Consider the following 17,394-nt stretch of genomic DNA (forward strand, 5'->3'; position numbering starts at 1 on the left):
TGGGGATGTGCCCGCAGCCAAGGTATATCCCCCGACCGGAATTGAACCCGGGACCCTTGAGTCCGCAGGCTGACGCTCCACTGAGCCAAACTGGCTAGGGCGGCCCTGTAATTCTTCATTACCTGGTGTTATGAGCTTAGCGACCCCCTCCACCCCCTTCATATGTTAAAGTCCTAACCCTTAGTATCTCAGAATGTGGCTGCCTTGGAAGACAGGTCCTTTAAAAAGTTAATTAAGTTAAAATAAGTCCATTGTGAGGGTTCTAATCAAATATGACTGGTGTCTTTATAAGAGGCAATTTGGTATGCATGCTATATATTTTTTTGCGTCTCTGTGCATAAATGAGATTGACATACATTTTTCTTTCTGTATATAGATAATGCATTTGGCATCGAAATTATACTAGCATTAAAAGCAGTTGGGCAGATGTCATTTCGTATCTCTAAAAGTGTATAGGATTGTCATTAAAACTAGAATGTTCTTTGTTGACATTTTCTTAAAGCAGTGGTTCTCAACCTTCCTAATGCCGCGACCCTTTAATACAGTTCCTCATGTTGTGGTGACCCCCAACCATAAAATTATTTTCTTTGCTACTTCATAACTGTAATTTTGCTAGTTATGAATCGTAATGTAAATATCTGATATGCAGGATGTATTTAGGTGACCCCTTGAAAGGGTCATTCGACCCACAAAGGGGTCACGACCCACAGGTTGAGAACCGCTGTCTTAAAGTATGATTTAAATTAATTTGTTGCCGAAACCGGTTTGGCTCAGTGGATAGAGCGTCAGCCTTCGGACTGAGGGGTCCCGGGTTCGATTCCGGTCAAGGGCATGTACCTGGGTTGCGGGCACAGGATGTGCAGGAGGCAGCTGGTCGATGTTTCTCTCTCATCGATGTTTCTAACTCTATCTCTCTCCCTTCCTCTCTGTGAAAAATCAATAAAATATATTAAAAATAAATAAATTAATTAATTAATTTGTTATAGGACTATTTAGATATTTTTTTATTACTGCAAGTGTCAGTTTTGGAAAGTTGGAGAATCTTAAGATAGTATTTTATACAAGCTGCACATTAAAATCATTTGGGACCTTTAAATGATTCCAATTTAATCTGGGTATTAATTAGTGCTTTGTAAAAAAATTATTTTAATTTTTAAAAATATATCTTTAAATCATTGTGGCTTTAATTTTATAGGCCTTCCTTCCCCTGGCTGCTGGCATCAGTTTTCCTCTGGTACCCAGGACCCAGGCCTTTGGTCCGGCCGCAGTGGAGAAGCCAAGCCTCAAGGTTAGACTTTTCCCCTCTGGCCGCAGCAAGGCTTGGCTTCTCAGCTGCAGCCGCAGCGAGGCTTGGCTTCTCCGCTGCAGTTGCAGCAGAGAAGCCAAGCCTCTTCAGTCTTCAGTCATCACTCTGGCTGGAACCTTTAGTCTTCGCTCCATGCCTGTGTATGCAAATTAACCGCCATCTTTGTTGGGTTAATTTGCATAGTCGCTCTGATTGGCTGGTGGGCGTAGCAGAATGACACCAATTTGCATGTTTCTCTTTTATTAGTGTAGATATTTAATACATATTTTTATTATATATTACATATAAATGAATATAATTACTGGTATATAATCAAAATTTTAATTAATGGAAGTCAAACACACTAAGATGTCACTTCTACCCTTTTCTCTCAGTCTCTTAGAAATCACCATTTTCATTAGGTTCACATTAATCTAGCCAGTGCTTTTTATTCAAATACAAGTGCATAATGCATATTTATACACACATACATTCTTATTCCCCATGTCATACAAAAAGGGAACATATTTTAACAGAAGTCACTGTCTGTGCACTTACTCTGAGGCTGCAACTATTCATGGGCCAAGTTATGAGAGCATGAACCCTTAATGTACAACTTTAGAAGAATTAAGATTTTAAAACAGAAACCTACAACTGGAATACACATACCTGTTTGATCAGGATAGTCACAGTTTACACTTGTGCTCCTGGCATAATTATCAGTAGGAAGTCCCTCATATAACAGTAATTGTGGAAATGCTTAAAGACCTCTAAAAGCCAAAAGAATTCATTCTTTAAGCCCTGTGACTGGTTTTGGAAAAAAGTGGTACTATGTAAATTTTCTGTGCCTACCAAGAATTAATTGCTACATTTTGTTTATATTTTAAATACATTATTGTAAGAACTGCTGCTTTGGGGATGGATACTCAGTATGAAGACGTAGCAGGGAGCAAGATCTGAGAGCACTGGAAGGTTCTACATTAAATACATAGATATTTCTTCTATCATCTGCCACCACGTCTAAAATGTCTCTGTAGTCCAAACTCATTTGAGTTCTAATTTCTCCTTTAGTTCTCTATTAAACTGGACTAGTACCACACAAACTATTAATGACATACCTGACCAGAAGGGAGCTGGCATTGGCATTTGGAAGTAAAGCCCCCAGGACAGGAGCAAGATGGAAGGAAGGGTTCCTGGTGCTCAACAAGAGGCTGAAAAGTCAAGCTCTGCTTAAGGCGACCATGGCAAATCTTAGTATCTTAAGTGACACCTGGCATTTGCACCTTTGTTTTCCTCAAGAGATAATTCTACCGTAGAAGTCATAAAAGCTTGAAAAAAATCAAATCTGTGTGGCCTGGCCAGTGTGGCTCAGTGGGTGAGCATTGACCTATGAACCAGGAGGTCATGGTTCGATTCCCTATCAGGGCACATGCCCAAGGTATGGCCTTGATCTCCAGTAGAGGGCACTCATCGTTGGTGTTTCTCTCCCTGTCCCTGTCCCTGTCCCTGTCCCTGTCCCTCTCCCCTCTTCTCTGAAATCAATAAAAACATTTTTTTAAAGTAATCCAGAATCTCATAATCTGCATTTAAAAAAATAAAATGAAATAAAGACACATGTGTGTTAACTTTCTGATGCTGTGGCTTTTGTCCAAACACATACAATGATTAAACTAGGTTCAGGGGTGAGGTGAACATATGGCCTCATTCCACACGGCATCGTGCCCTTTCAGCGTCTTTCCACACAGATGAGGAAGGGCTGGGGCTGCAAGGTCATGCCTAACCTGGGCTTCAGATCTGGAACCAGTTCATGGGGAAAATGCAAGTGAAACCGCTGAAGCAATGCTGTAAAAAACAGGAACATTTCCATCCGAGCCAGCTGTTCTCCAAGACAGTGTCTTCTTCCTAAACAGAAAAAACACCCAGACATTGTCATCTTTTTAAAATCCAAAATGTATATCTAACACATTACAAAATGTATGTCTAAATTCCAGAAATCTGGAATTTAAAAAAAGTTACAAAAGGTTATTCTTACTAAAGAATTTCCTTAAACTCCAAAGAATAGAGTTGGCTTTTCATCTCCCAGAATCCATTTCTTTACCTTCCTGGACTTTGTAAACTTATTAGTCCCTCCCCCACATCCCTTGACTGTTGCAACAGAGCCTGAGGTATGCCGTGAAAGATCTAATTTGAAGTGTGACATTTTGTTCTATAGATTCAAGAGAAGGTCATTTCATTTCAGATGACTCAATGTGTACCCTTCCCCAATTAAAGGAAGAGTTTCCAGTCCATCTCCCAAGGGTCTTGTGATCTGTGCACTTTTCACTGCAGAAGCAGTATTTTTAGAAAAGAGATATAATAAACTAGGAGCCAAGAGAGCTCGATTCTTGTTTCACTTCAAAATTATGAGTCATTCCCCTCCCTGGATCTGTTCCTCAAGCTACTTGTTACTGACCTTCTAGCTCTTGGAGTTTTGATTACAAGCCAAAAATCCACAGACAAAAATGTTTCAGAAGCCAGAGCTCTCACCAGTTTCTCTCTAGATACTCAATTAATGCTTGTTTATTTTTGAGTAGATATGGGTGTTAATGACCTCTAATTAAACTATTCTCTCCTGTAAGAATCAATGCTATGTTTTCAGAGTTGAAATATGTAATTCTACAACAGAGAGCTTCAGATTAAGATGTTATACTAATGCAATGGCCGGGGTGCTCAGTGGTTAGAACGTCAACCCTCACACTGAAGGGTCATGGGTTCGATTTCCGTTCAAGGTTCGAAATTTGTGTGTATCTGGATTGCAGGTTCCGTCCCTGCCCCAGTCAGGGCATGTGTGGGAGGCAACCAATTGATGTATTTTTCTCACAGCGATATCAATGTCTCTCTCCTCTCCCTCCCTTCCACTCTCTAAAAAATCAACGGAGGAAAAAATATCCTCCGGTGAGGATTAACAACAACAGCAAAAATGTTATACTAATGAACCACCATTATACTTTGTCCTGAAGTTATGCCACTGTGAAAGTTCACTTACCTAGGGAAAACGGAACCAAAGCTTCCTTCTTGGAAAAATATCCACTGCTGTCCAGAAATCGCTCCGGACAGAATATTTCTGGGTCTTTCCAGTACTTTTCATCAAAGTGTACAGAATAAAGATTTGTGATTACTGTTGTGCCTTTAGGAATAGAATAACCACGTACAACTGCATCTTCAGAGGTTGCATGGAAAATCCCTAATGGCACTATATTACAGAATCGTAAAACTTCATGCAAAACTGCCTCAGTGTAAGGCATTTTGCATTTGTGATCCCAAGAAGGCTTCCCATTGGGTCCCATAATTAAATCAATCTCTTTCTGAACTTGTCCTGTTAGAGAAGAAAGTGTTCAAGTTATTATGCAACGCTGAAAAAGTGTATCTAAAGTAATTTCCCTTTTTGGTAAACAAGGGATAACCTGTAGTAAAAAGTAGGGCATGCGTCCACCCAGATGCAAATTTTTCATGATCTGGGAGTTTATTTAAATATATACCATATATCTTCTACTACCAGTAATCAATGCTCTGGGTAACTTTGTTGTGAATAACACAGTAAAAGTAATAAAAATCAAACAAACCTAGAATTGGAATAACATCTCAGTCTCAGCAAGGAAAATAATAAAGCATGAAACTTGAATCAAAACAACCAGGGTTCAGGTCCCAGTTCTGCCACTTCCAGTGATTGAGCCTGGGCACGTCAGCCACTCAGCCTCCCTCATTTATAAAATAGGCATAATATAACCTGTCTCTAAGGTGTTCACATGAATTGAGATAATAGATTTGAAAACTTTCCCGGCTGGAGTGACTCAGTGATTGACCGTGTACCTATAAACCAGGTTGCGGTTCGATTCCCAGGCGTGTGCACATTTCTGAACAGCTGCTGATGTTTTCCACAAGGTAAGAGGCCAATCCATGGGAAGGCATTATACAGGAAGACTGAGGCACTGGCAGCTAGCTCCACATTCTCACTAAATAGCTCAATCATGTGTTGGAAATCAGTGTCTTTGTAAGTGAATCGTTCTCCAAAAATGTGTTCGATTCCTAGTCAGGGCACATGCCTGGGTTATGGGTTTAATATCAAGTGGGGGTCATGCAGGAGGCAGCGGATCAATGATTCTCTCTCATCATTGATGTTTCTATCTTTCTCCCTCTCCCTTCCTCTCTGAAATCAATAAAAATCTATTTTTTAAAAAAGGAAACTTTTTATAAGTATTAAATATTTTTCTTCTTGGCTAACACTGCAGGAGTTCCTAAATAAACTGCTTTGAACATGGCCAAAGACTCTAAAACATGTGTGAGTCCTAAACGTAAGTTCAGACCTTGAGATGGAGAGAATCCTCACCTTGAATGTTAGGATAAAGTGCCATGAAAAGAATTGCCCATCGTAGCACATTGGTTGTAGTTTCAGTCCCAGCAATGATGAGTTCACCCACAGAGAAAATTAGGTTTTCTTTGGAGAAAGTAGATGATGGGTCATTTTTACCCTGATCCATCTCATCTAAATAAGCGTCAACAAAATGCTGAGGTAACTGAGGCTTTCTGTTGAGAGAAGCTTTTTCGATAAGCCTGGAGAGAAAATCATAGACCACAGCGGCATTTCTGAACAGCTGCTGATGTTTTCCACAAGGTAAGAGGCCAATCCATGGGAAGGCATTATACAGGAAGACTGAGGCACTGGCAGCTAGCTCCACATTCTCACTAAATAGCTCAATCATGTGTTGGAAATCAGTGTCTTCGTAAGTGAATCGTTCTCCAAAAATAATCAGGTTGGTTATGTTTGAAACAGCATTTGTTACTAACTGTTTGAAGTCAAAAGGTCTGCCTTTGTACGTTTCAACAGCATCAATGAAAAATTTGGTTTCCTCTAAAATTTTAGATTCAAAAGACTTTTGGCCATATCCAAAATAGCGAAAGCTGTTCACAGCTAACCTTCTGTGATCAACCCATCCTCGGCCATACTTGGAATTGAGTAAACCTGAAACAAAAAAGGAAGGTAAAAAATGTTACCATTCCCACATCCCTGTCACTAACAGCTAAAAAGGCTATGGAGAAAAGAAAAGGAAAAAAAGATCGTTAGTCATTCTTCTCCAAATTATCTTTCTATAAAACTAAAACTAGACCCAGCGGATAAGAGCTGTTTCCTGCTACTCATTAGCCACAGAATATTATAAACATGAAAAGCATGTCTACTTACCATCTGGGGATAGGCAGAAAAGACCTATAATTCTCCCGTAACAAGAAACTGAACACTCTTGTGTAATTCAACCTGGGTGAAGTAGGCCCAGGTGGCTTTATTACCCATCTTTTACTGTAAGTCTAATTTACAAAAGACAAATGACTGTACATTTTGTAGGCAAAATTCTATTTTGGACTAAACAAACATCTGGAAATCATATTTCTAGAATTAGAAATTTTCTGCTTTATTAAGACTAGATTTTAGAATATACATTTCTTTCTGTTAAAGGTATATATTACCTAAGATAACTCTGGCAAAGGCAAGGTAGCCTGAATGAGGTGTCCATGTAGTGAAAATACTCAAGCCAAAAAGAGTACCATGGCGGAATGTTTGTGTCCCACAAAATTCATATGTTGAAGCCTAACCCCCAATGTAACAATATTAGGAGGTGGGGCCTTTGGGAGGTAATTAGGTCATGAGGGTAGAACCCTCCTGAATGGGATGGGTGCCCTTATAAGAAGGGATATGGGAAAAGGTGACTACTCTTGGCCATGTGAAGAGACAGAAAGGCAACTGTCTACCAGGCAGGAAGCAGGCCTTTTCCAGACACCAGGAGGTCTGCCGGCACCTTGATTTCAACTTCCCTGCCTCCAGCTCTATGAGAATAAATGTTGTGTTGTGTTTTGTTTTTTTAAAGAAAGCTCCAGGACCCCTTCCTTCCTTCCTTCTTTCCTTCCTTCTTTCCTTCCTTCTTTCCTTCCTTCCTCCCTCCCTCCCTCCCTCCTTCCCTCCTCATATATTTTTACTGATTTCAGAGAGGAATGGAGAGGGAGAGAGAGAGGAACATCAATGATGAGAGAGAATCCTTGGTTGGCTGCCTCTTGCACTACCCATACTGGGGATCGAATCCACAACCCAGGCATGTGCCCTTGACTGGAATCAAACCTGGGACCCTTCAGTCCACAGGCCTATGCTCTATCCACTGAGCCAAACCAGCTAGGGCCAAATGTTGTGTTATTTTAATCCTCACCCAAGGATATGTTTTTACTGATTTGAGGGGGGCGGGGGGGGGGGGAGAGGGAGAGAGAGAGAGAGAGAGAGAGAGAGACAGAGACAGACATTGATGAGATAGAGAGCAACATCAAGTGGTTGCCTCCTGTAAGCACCCCAATCAGGGATGGAACCTGCAGCCCAGGTATGTGCCCGACTGGGAATTGAACCTGCCACTTTTTGATAATGGACAACGGTCCATCACCAGAGCCACCTGCCAGGGCTAAATGTTGGTTAAGCCATTCAGTCTATGATATTTTTGTAATAGCAGCTCAAACTAAGACAGAGGGCAAACATGGAACTCAAACTTCTAATGCTGATATCTGTTGCCTCAAAATTTCTGAGTCTCCATATTATACTCTGCTGTTCTGATGTGGATGCTATGGACTATTTTCCCTTTAACTATCAAGAAGAAAACAATGCCATAGCTGGTTTGGCTCAGTGGATAGAGCATCGGTATACAGACTAAAGGGTCCCGGGTTCAATTCCGGTCAAGGGCACATACCTGGGTTGTGGGCTTGATCCCCATAGGGGGTGTGCAGGAGGTAGCCAATCAGTGATTCTCATCATTGATGCTTCTATCTCTCTCTCCCTCTCCCTTCCTCTCTAAAATCAATAAAAATATGTTTTTGAAAAGAAAAACATAAGATCTTTTTTTGCACATATATTTATGTAGCATGTACTTAACTCAAAATTTCATTCATAATATGTACATCGGTATACCTATGATAAAAAATGTCATGTTCTCTTGTCTACATGAGGTACCTATGTAATCTACATTCCATTAACTTTTGTGCAACAATTTTTAATTTGGAGCTTATGATAAAGTTAGCCACCCATAATGGGGTCTTTAGTGCTGTGTAACGATCTTATATTTCTACATTTCATTTTCTTTCCATACTCCCAGATGACTATTCATTCAACAAATACTCATTCAACATGTATTCATGAAGCACTTGCTATGCTCCAGGCAGTGTTCTAAATGTCACAGATATATCAGTGAACAAAAGAGGCAACAGATCCCTACTCTCGCGGACCTTACATACTCGTGAGGAGAGGCAAATGAACAAGTAAAGTATATAGCAAGGAAGCAGGTAGTGTGGCCAGGGAAAGCCCCACTGGGAAGGTGACACAAGTAAAGACATGGAGATGACACAGTAAGTCAAGCAGATATCTGGGGAGAGATCACTGCTGGCAGAGGGGACAGCTGATCGAATGGAAGGCACTGGGATGAGAGCAAACTGTGGGTAAAGGTATACATATGGGATACATGTTGAAGAAGGCACAGAGGAGCCTTGTTATAATACTACACTGGCAACCTGTATCCTTGGGCAACGTGTTCCCCAACAGGGGGCTAATGGTGGCTCTGATGTCTGTTTCAAGTTCAATGCATATGTATCTTAAAATAACATTGTTTTCTACTTAATTTTCTTTTACTGTTTTTTGAAAACCTTAAATGCTTATTTTATTATTATTGCTTTCTTTATAATAAAAATAGCACAAGCTATAAATGTATAGCTTTGAAAAAAATATTTTTACCCCAAATATTATTCTGTTCACACCATCTTTCATTTCCATTATTTCTTTAAAGATCTTCTATTATAATTGTGGTATAATTTCTTCTTTTACCTAATTATTTTTTTTATTGATTGATTGATTTCAGAGACAGAGCAGGGAAAGAGAAAGGGAGAGAGAAAGGAGGGGAGGAAGGGAGGGAGAGAGGGAGAGAGGGAGAGAGAGAGAGAGAGAGAGAGAGAGAGAGAGAGAGAGAGAGAGAGAGAGAATGAATGAGAATGAGAAAAAACATTGATTTGTTGTTCCATTTATTTATGCATTCATTAGTTGCTTCTTGTATGTGCCCTTACTAGGGATTGGATCTTTGCTTATCAGGACAATGCTATCTAACCAACTGAGCTACCTGCCTAATTTATTATTTAGACAATCATTGCAGAGGCTGGAAATTTGATTTTTATTTATATTACTACAGGCCCAGTGCACGAAATTCGTGCGGGGGGGGGGGGGGGGGGGGGGAAGGACAGTCTCCTCAGCCCGGCCTGCCCCTTCTCACAGTCCGGGAGTCATCAGGGGATGTCCTACTGACGGCTTAGGCCTGCTCCCCATGATCTGGCCTCCCTCTGCCAGAGGTGACTGGCTAATCAGGGAAAGGCACCACCCCCAATCCCCCCTTGGTACTGCTGCCTCTGGCCTCCCTCTGTAGGAGGTGACCCGGCAATCAGGGGAAGGCGACACCCCCATCACGCCTCTGCTGCTGCCACTGCCAGCTGTGAGGCTGCCTGAGCCTTGGCCTTCACAGCCACTGCAGCTTGCCTGAACCTCGCCCAAACCTCATTGCCTGAACCTTGGGCCCTTGCAGCGGCAGCGGCCATAGGCGGCTTGCCTGAGCAAGGGGCCGGCCCTGGGCAAGCGGCAACGGCCATTGCCGGCTTACCTGAGGCCGGGACTGGCCCTGGGCAAGGGGCAGCGGCCATCGGCGGCTTGCCTGATCCTGGGGCCAGCCCTGGGCAAGTAGCAGTGGCCATCGGTGGCTTGCCTGAGCCCAGGGCCAGCCCTGGGCAAGCAGCAGCCGCCATCACGTCCCCAACATTGCAAGTCCCTGCCCACCCGTGCCTGCTGCGCACATAGCCTGCTGATCTGTCGTTACTGTGACGGTGTCCCGATCAATTTGCATGTTACCCTATTATTAGATAGATTGCTTTTAAGTATCATTATACTCTGGCCTAGTGGTCGGCAAACCGTGGCTCCCGAGCCACATGAGGCTGTTTGGCCCCTTGAGTGTGGCTCTCCCACAAAATACCACGTGTGGGTGCGCATGTACAGTGCAATTGAAACTTCGTGGCCCATGCGCAGAAGTCGGTTTTCGGCCTGGGCGAGTCTATTTTGAAGAAGTGACATTAGAAGAAGTGGGGGTACATTTGCTGAGGTCGACCCCTCAGATTGAGGACGTTTTTAGCAAAGGCCAGTTTAGGAGTACCCTAATTAAGTTAATAACAATGTACCTACCTATATAATTTAAGTTTAAAATATTTGGCTCTCAAAAGAAATTTCAATCGTTGCACTGTTGATATTTGGCTCTGTTGACTAATGAGTTTGCCGACCACTGCTCTGGCCTAAGAATTTGGCCTTTAAAAAATTAGTGTTTTCTTTGCATTAGTTGATTTGCCTTGTGATATAATAGGTGGTTAATTTTTCTTTTTAATCAATCTCTTTTTAATCTGTCTAAACAAGTTACTATACAATTTACTTTAAAATTAAATGTGAAGGTCTCATTAAGTTGGAGAATTTTGGACACATTACTGTTAAAACTCTTATACTATTATGTATCAAAACCATTGCATCTGACTTCAGCATTCTATTTTAGACTTTTTGTTGCTGCTTTCTTCTCAACAGTTCTATTAGCATTTAGCCTTTTTCTGATAAATATGGACTCATCCAACACTGATCAACACTAAACCATATAAAACCCTAGTCCTTTACACAAATACCGCAATTCTTCCTTTACATAGCATACTGATTAGTGGCTAAGAAAGGCTGCTTCAGGTTCTATAATCTTATAAGCAAAATTATAGTAAAAATTATAAGTACCCAAGTACCTAAGACTGGCTTCAAAAGGCACTTTTAATTCCAGTATGCATGCACGTATGTGTATTCCTAATTTGTTTCACAAAATTTGCATAGATTAAGTGCTAATTCTTTAAAAAATTATGTACAATATTTACTAGAACTGGATTACAACAGTAGAATTAGCATGTACTGATCTAAAATACAGGGGTGGGCAAAAGTAGGTTTACAGTTGTTCCTATGGAAAATAATACAATAATAAATAATCATAAGAGGATAAACTGTGGTTCACATACTCACAAATGTAAAACAAGTTCTGCCCACCCCTGTATGATTGAAATGGAGCCTGAAAGTCCTCAAATACTTGGTTTGTATACTAAATTGATTAATTAATACCCCTATTAATCAGTACAATAGAATTCAAACTCTACATGCTAAATTTACATAAAATAATAAATATTATTTAAAATAGTTTAGTAAATCACTAAATAGATAAAAATAAACATACCTCCCATTTTTGTCATCTTCTTGAATAATGGAAGGCATGGTCTGTCTGCAAAAATTTCGCTTTGATGAACAAGGCATTCCTTTACTACATCATAGCCATTTAGAACCACAGTGGATATACCTCCAAGATCTAAACTGAAGATCTTTGAGGAAGAAAAGAAAAACAATTAAATGGAAAAAATGTTTGGAGAAAGATAACCATGGAAATTAACATGTACTAAGCAGCTCTCCCAGATTTGTCACTTCCCTGAAAATACAGGCACTTATTTACTACTCAACTGTAATGGGTAGAGTGCCTTCTCTCTACAAGGCATATCACGCACACTACGATTTAATTATGCATTCGATACCCGAAGACATAATTTTTCAAATGGAAAGAGTACCAGACTCAGAAGGCCTGGGTTCTAGCTTAAGCTTTGCCATATAGGACCATGTGCAGAGCCCTTAACCTTCTGGGGCATCAGGGCTGCCACTGAAACTACGGTACTTGATTCAGATGCTCTTTTAAGATTCATTCCAACTCAAAACATTCAATGATATCTAGGAATTTCCTTTGACTTCCCAGATTTATGGAGAAGCATACCATCTACATATCATTTGTTACTCCAGACTTAGGTAGGAAAAGGGACTGTCAAAGGCATAACAGACAACTTTGAAGTATAAAACTCAAAGGAGTAAATTTGAAGATCTAATTGGCTTTTTGAATGATTCATGATTGGACAGTATCTCATCTAATAAGGAGAAAGGAGCTCCTAAGAGCTGTAGAAAAGGAAAAATTTTAAAGGCAGAGAGGAAGTGTGAAAAGGAAATTATCAGCAAAGAATGCACTGTTTCAGGCAAGGTCACTCTCCTAGAGGGAACAGACGTCTGTCGAGCACATTCCCTGACTAGTGCTGACCAGGTAATTTCAGGTTGACTGGTCAGAGGTTACATTCCTGGGGAGGTTGAAACTGCAGTTAACTTAAGTCCTGGTTTGCTGACATGGAGTTTAGCACAAGTGACTCCATGCTGTCTCCTTTCAACAGCATTCACCACATAGGCACAGGTGACCATCCCTCAGCTAAGGGGAAGGCAAGACAGAATATCCATGCTATGCCCTGTTGGAGCTTCTCTTCTGCTTCACCTCAGGCCCACTTACAATGTCACACCTCTTATACCCAGGCCCATTAGGGACTAGTCCAGTGAGAGAACAGTACTACCTTATCAGTGGGATGCAAAGAATGCTTATCCCCATGCTCTCAGGAGTTGGCTGAGAGCTTTCTACCATCAAAATATTGAGTCAATGCCCTAACCAGTTTGGCTCAGTGGATAGAAAGTCGGCCTGTGGACTGAAAGGTCCCAGGTTCGATTTCAGTCAAGGGCATGTACCTTGGTTGCGGGCACATCCCCAGTAGGAGGTGTACAGGAGGCAGCGGATCGATGTTTCTCTCTCATCAATGTTTCTAACTCTCTATCCTTCTCCCTTCCTCTCTGTAAAATATCAATAAAATATATATATTTTTTAAAAATTGAGTCAAACAGGCAGAGCTGAGTTAGCCATGGTTCACACTACTTTGGAAAAAATAACAAAAAGACCAAGAGTCTTGGCAAAGAATAAAATTCAGCAGAAGTAGTTACAGCAGCAATACTGATGGGAACCTCCAAATAATAACAGAATCAACCAGCTGAGCAATGGCGTCTTTGGCTCAAGAATAGGCCCAGCTGAGCAATGGAGTTTTTGGCACAAGAATCAACCAGATGAGCAATGGCGTCTTTGGCACAAGAATAGGCCCTGCCAGCTGAGCAGTAGGTACATCTGGAACCTGGGGACGGAGCATGGGCTGCCTGCCACAAGCAGTGGTATTAGTCAAAAGTGGCAGCGTAAGGGTTTCAGCTGAGCAAAGGTAGGACTTCTCCAGTTCCTGAAGCACTCATGAAAAGGAAGGACTTACCCAGAGGGTAATTTTCGCAGATATAAAGGAGAAACTCCTCTTCCTGTGTGTCTCTTCTACTCTCAATACTCTACTACACTTCTGACTGCATATAAGGATGAAACTTCAGCTCCTGGGTGCTGCCATCATCACCCCAATGTCCCGTTGGCTCAGTGCTGTGCAGCCCTTCCCTTTGGATATCCCATCCTCCATCCTTCAATAAATTCAGTATTTCTTCATCCCATCTGAGATGGCTATTTAACCTGCCTGTGTGCACCACCACGCTAACCTTCACCTTTCAGTTACTATATTAATAAATTAATAAGTTGTCAATTCCGCTTGCCTTAAAGTAATTCTTTTACTGTCCCACGTGTATTACCTGAAAATAATCTGTAAAAACCACTTGTTTACCACTTCACTGGCCAGGGAATCCTTTTCAAAATTGAAATAAGATTAAAGTAACTGCAGAAACTTATATATTAAGAGTGAATCTCCAAGGAATTGGCAATTCTTGATGTAGTACATTTCTATTTAAGATTGCCTTTAAAATAAATGTATAAAACCTGAGGACTGGTTGTTTTCCTTTCAAAAACTATAAAGGAGAACTGAACTCACAGACTTCATAAAAGTAGACGTCACCTGAAGTGATTGTCAGTTCTCATAAGCGATTTCCAAGTCCATTTTTTTTCCTGCTGGCACACATCTCCAAATTATAAAGATGGTGCAAAAAAGATTCCATTTACAAATAAGCCCTACAAACAACTGTCTACAATCTCCCAAAAGTATAGGAGATAAGTCTCCTTCCACTTCCAAAAATTTTTGTACAGTGTATTATAACTGCATCGTGTATTAACAACTTACAGTAACTTTGAGACATTGTCAGAATTGGGAAACACCTCTAAGATAATGGGAGATCTCTGGGGTATTTCACCACTAAGATAAAGATCAAGTGCTGCTGTAGTTAAAAGTTAATGTTAGGTAGCATTTAACTTAAGTCTAAGGCAGAGTCAGGCAAACAGTGTCTACTCTTCAATGCACACATCTTTTTTCATTTTTGTTCCGTTCTCTTTTTCCTCTATTTCTCTTGCATATTAAAAGAGCCTGATTTTACCACCTCCAGTAAAAAGCCCTCTTTGTAAAGAACCATAGCTGTACCAGCAATAAAACCGTCTACTCATGCCAAATTCTTAAATCCACTGAACCAAATCTATCCATCCCAAGATAAGTTTTCCGGCATGTTTCTAATTTAATTTGTAATTTATTATGAGACTTAGATGACTCCCTTCCAGAAAAGTATGTTCAGTATAAATATAGCATTCCTTTCAGTTCAAATCTTTATATATAAAAAACATTCCTATTCTGAAAGACACGATTTCAAAAAATTGGTTTTAAAATACGTTTGAGTCCTGCTTGGTGTGGCTTAGTTGGGAGTCATCCCGTGCACCAAAAGGTTTTTTCAATTCCTGGACAGGGCACATGCCTGGGTTGCGGGTTCGATCCCCATGAGGCAGCCAATGGATGTTTTGCTCTCAGATTGATGTTTCTCTTTCTCTCCCTCTCCCTTCCTCTCTAAAAAACCAATTTAAAAATCTTTAAAAAATGGCCAGAACCGGTTTGGCTCAGTGCATAGAGCGTCGGCCTGCGGACTGAAAGGTCCCAGGTTCGATTCTGCTCAAGGGCATGCACCTTGGTTGAGGGCACATCCCCAGTAGGGGGCGTGCAGGAGGCAGCTGATCGATGTTTCTCTCTCATCGATGTTTCTGGCTCTCTAGCCCTCTCCCTTCCTCTCTGTAAAAAATCAATAAAATGTATTTAAAAAAAAATAAAAATAAAAATCTTTAAAAAATAAAATAAAATGTGTTTGAATTTGTAGGCCTAATAAATTGTTCTGCAATTAATAACCAAGAACATTTGAGTAGCACTTAACTGCTCTCGGCTATTATTTTTCTCATTGCACACATGAGGAAAAATTAAGATTCAAAGAAGGTAAAATTTTATCTGGTCTCATGCTCTCATAGCTAATGATTTTTCTAGAATATTATGATGTTCTGTACTAACACCGCAGAGATCAAATATATTAATGGAAATACACTCAATTCTTGGAGAACTGGAGGGTATACAATAAAATCTAAGAATTGTATGTTTGCTTTTCCTCAGGCCAGTTTCCCGTTAGCAATATAAACCGTTAGTGAGCTGCAGAAACCTAGAATAATTCTTGTAAAACCTGGTTCAAATAAGGATTGCAGCCCCAAGGTGAAACACAGTTGCCAAACAGCCCTGCTGTGCTGTTCCCCCAAAGCCCTCGCCACAATTAGGCTGATTTCCCCCTCTTCCTGGAATGGAACTCCCTGAGCGGGGCTGTGTTTGCCTCCCTCTCCTTTCACCCCTCGCACCCGGCAAGAGTCTGGTTTGTTGTTGCCCATAAATGAATGGACTCAAAACAAAACAGGTGAGCTGGCTCAGTGCCAGTGCTCTGAAACCTCTGCCTCCCTCCGGGGTCAGGCAGGGACACTGCCCAACACAGGCTGGTGTGCTGGCCCTTTCCCCTGAGGGTGCGCAGCGGGCGGCTGTCTGCCAGCCACGGGGCATTTCTGGGGGCAGCTTCCTCCTCCGCAAACGGGAGGCGCAGTGGGCTCCCCGCGGGGCCCTTGTGAGTTTAAAGGATCCACAGTGGGAGGAGGCTGGCCCAGAGCAGGCGCAGTCTCGGGTTTGCTGGGAGGATGGATGCTCCTGGCCTGTCAGCCCAATGATCGCCCTGCGCTGTACAGCTCCGCATGGATTTTCATTCATTCATTCATTCATTCATTCATTCATTCATTCATTCATTCACTCACACACTCACTCATTCATTCAATCACTCACAATCATTCACCAGAGCCCACCTCTCAGTCAGGGCCTTCCCCAATACTTGCTAATCCTCACAGCAAACGCCCCAACAGCCTTCCTTAAAGGCAAACCCCCAAGAACCTATTACCTATGAACTCGGTCCCAGGATTCACACGCCTACTTTCCAGGGAAGCGTGGGTTGGAACCTGGAACCGAACCTATTCTCAGGACGGAGCCCGTAGGCCCGCTGCGCAGGCGCGGGAGCCCAACCTGGCGGCTTAGGGGACGCGAAGGGCGCGCGGGGCGAGGGACGGGTCGGGTCAGGCCGGGGCGCGGCTGCGAGGGCTTTCCCGACCCAGGAAGTAGGCTTCCCACAAAGCCGGAAACACACGGCCAGGGGTCTCGGCGGGTCCGGCCCGGCGCGGCCGCCAGCCCACCCGGGAGGAAGGCCCGGGCCCTCCCCGCCCGCGGCCCGACGGGCGGTACCTCGCCGTACACCTGGCTCTGCTTCCTCATGTAGACATGGGGGAGCTCGGCGGAGGCGGCCAGCGAGTAGATGTTGCCGATAAAGGGCAGCCCCGACGGGCCCGGGGGGAAGCCCGCCGGCCGCCTCTGCTTCAGCAGCTGGCGGACCCCCAGCGCGAAGAGCAGCAGGAAGAGCGCGAAGCCCAGCGCCCCCGCGCACGCCTCCGCTCCGCGGGGCCCCCACATGGCCCGGACGTGGGGCCGGCGAGCTCCCGCCCTGGGACGGGCTCGCCCCTGCGGCGCCGCTCCCCATTGGCCCGACACTCTGAGGCCCGCCCCGGGTTCAGGGCCAATGGCTGGCCGAGTGCAGGCCCTGGGCCCGGGGTCAGCCACCCCTGCGCTCGCAGGCTCGGAGCTGGCTGCGCGGAGGTGGGTGCGCCCCTGCGGCCCTGGGCGGGGCACCCACCGGCGGGGCACCGAGCCTGGAGGCCTTTCCGGGGGCTGACATCCCCCTCGCTGGGCTCGGCACCTTGCGGCCAGCCCCGAGGGTCTTTTTAGGAGCTCGGTTGGTG

At 43.0% G+C, this 17,394-nt stretch overlaps 1 protein-coding gene across 2 annotated transcripts; it reads right to left on the reverse strand.

Moving 5' to 3' along the window:
- Positions 1-2,783: 2,783 nt before the first annotated feature.
- Positions 2,784-17,096, reverse strand: LOC118664863 (vitamin D 25-hydroxylase). 2 transcript variants are annotated; one of them, XM_036325503.1, is made up of 5 exons: positions 16,844-17,096; positions 11,623-11,764; positions 5,652-6,284; positions 4,311-4,640; positions 2,784-3,187 (listed from the first exon to the last, which is right to left on the reverse strand). In XM_036325503.1, exons 1-5 carry the CDS (start codon positions 17,066-17,068, stop codon positions 3,012-3,014), a joined length of 1,506 nt encoding a protein of 501 aa, XP_036181396.1. In that variant the 5' UTR covers positions 17,069-17,096; the 3' UTR covers positions 2,784-3,011. The 2 variants fall into 2 exon arrangements, with proteins under 2 accessions (XP_036181396.1, XP_036181397.1); XM_036325504.1 differs by lacking the exon at positions 16,844-17,096 and adding an exon at positions 16,506-16,800.
- Positions 17,097-17,394: the final 298 nt, after the last annotated feature.

The sequence above is a fragment of the Myotis myotis genome, unplaced genomic scaffold, assembly GCF_014108235.1.
Source record: "Myotis myotis isolate mMyoMyo1 unplaced genomic scaffold, mMyoMyo1.p scaffold_m19_p_10, whole genome shotgun sequence".
In the NCBI taxonomy this organism is placed as follows: domain Eukaryota; kingdom Metazoa; phylum Chordata; class Mammalia; order Chiroptera; family Vespertilionidae; genus Myotis; species Myotis myotis.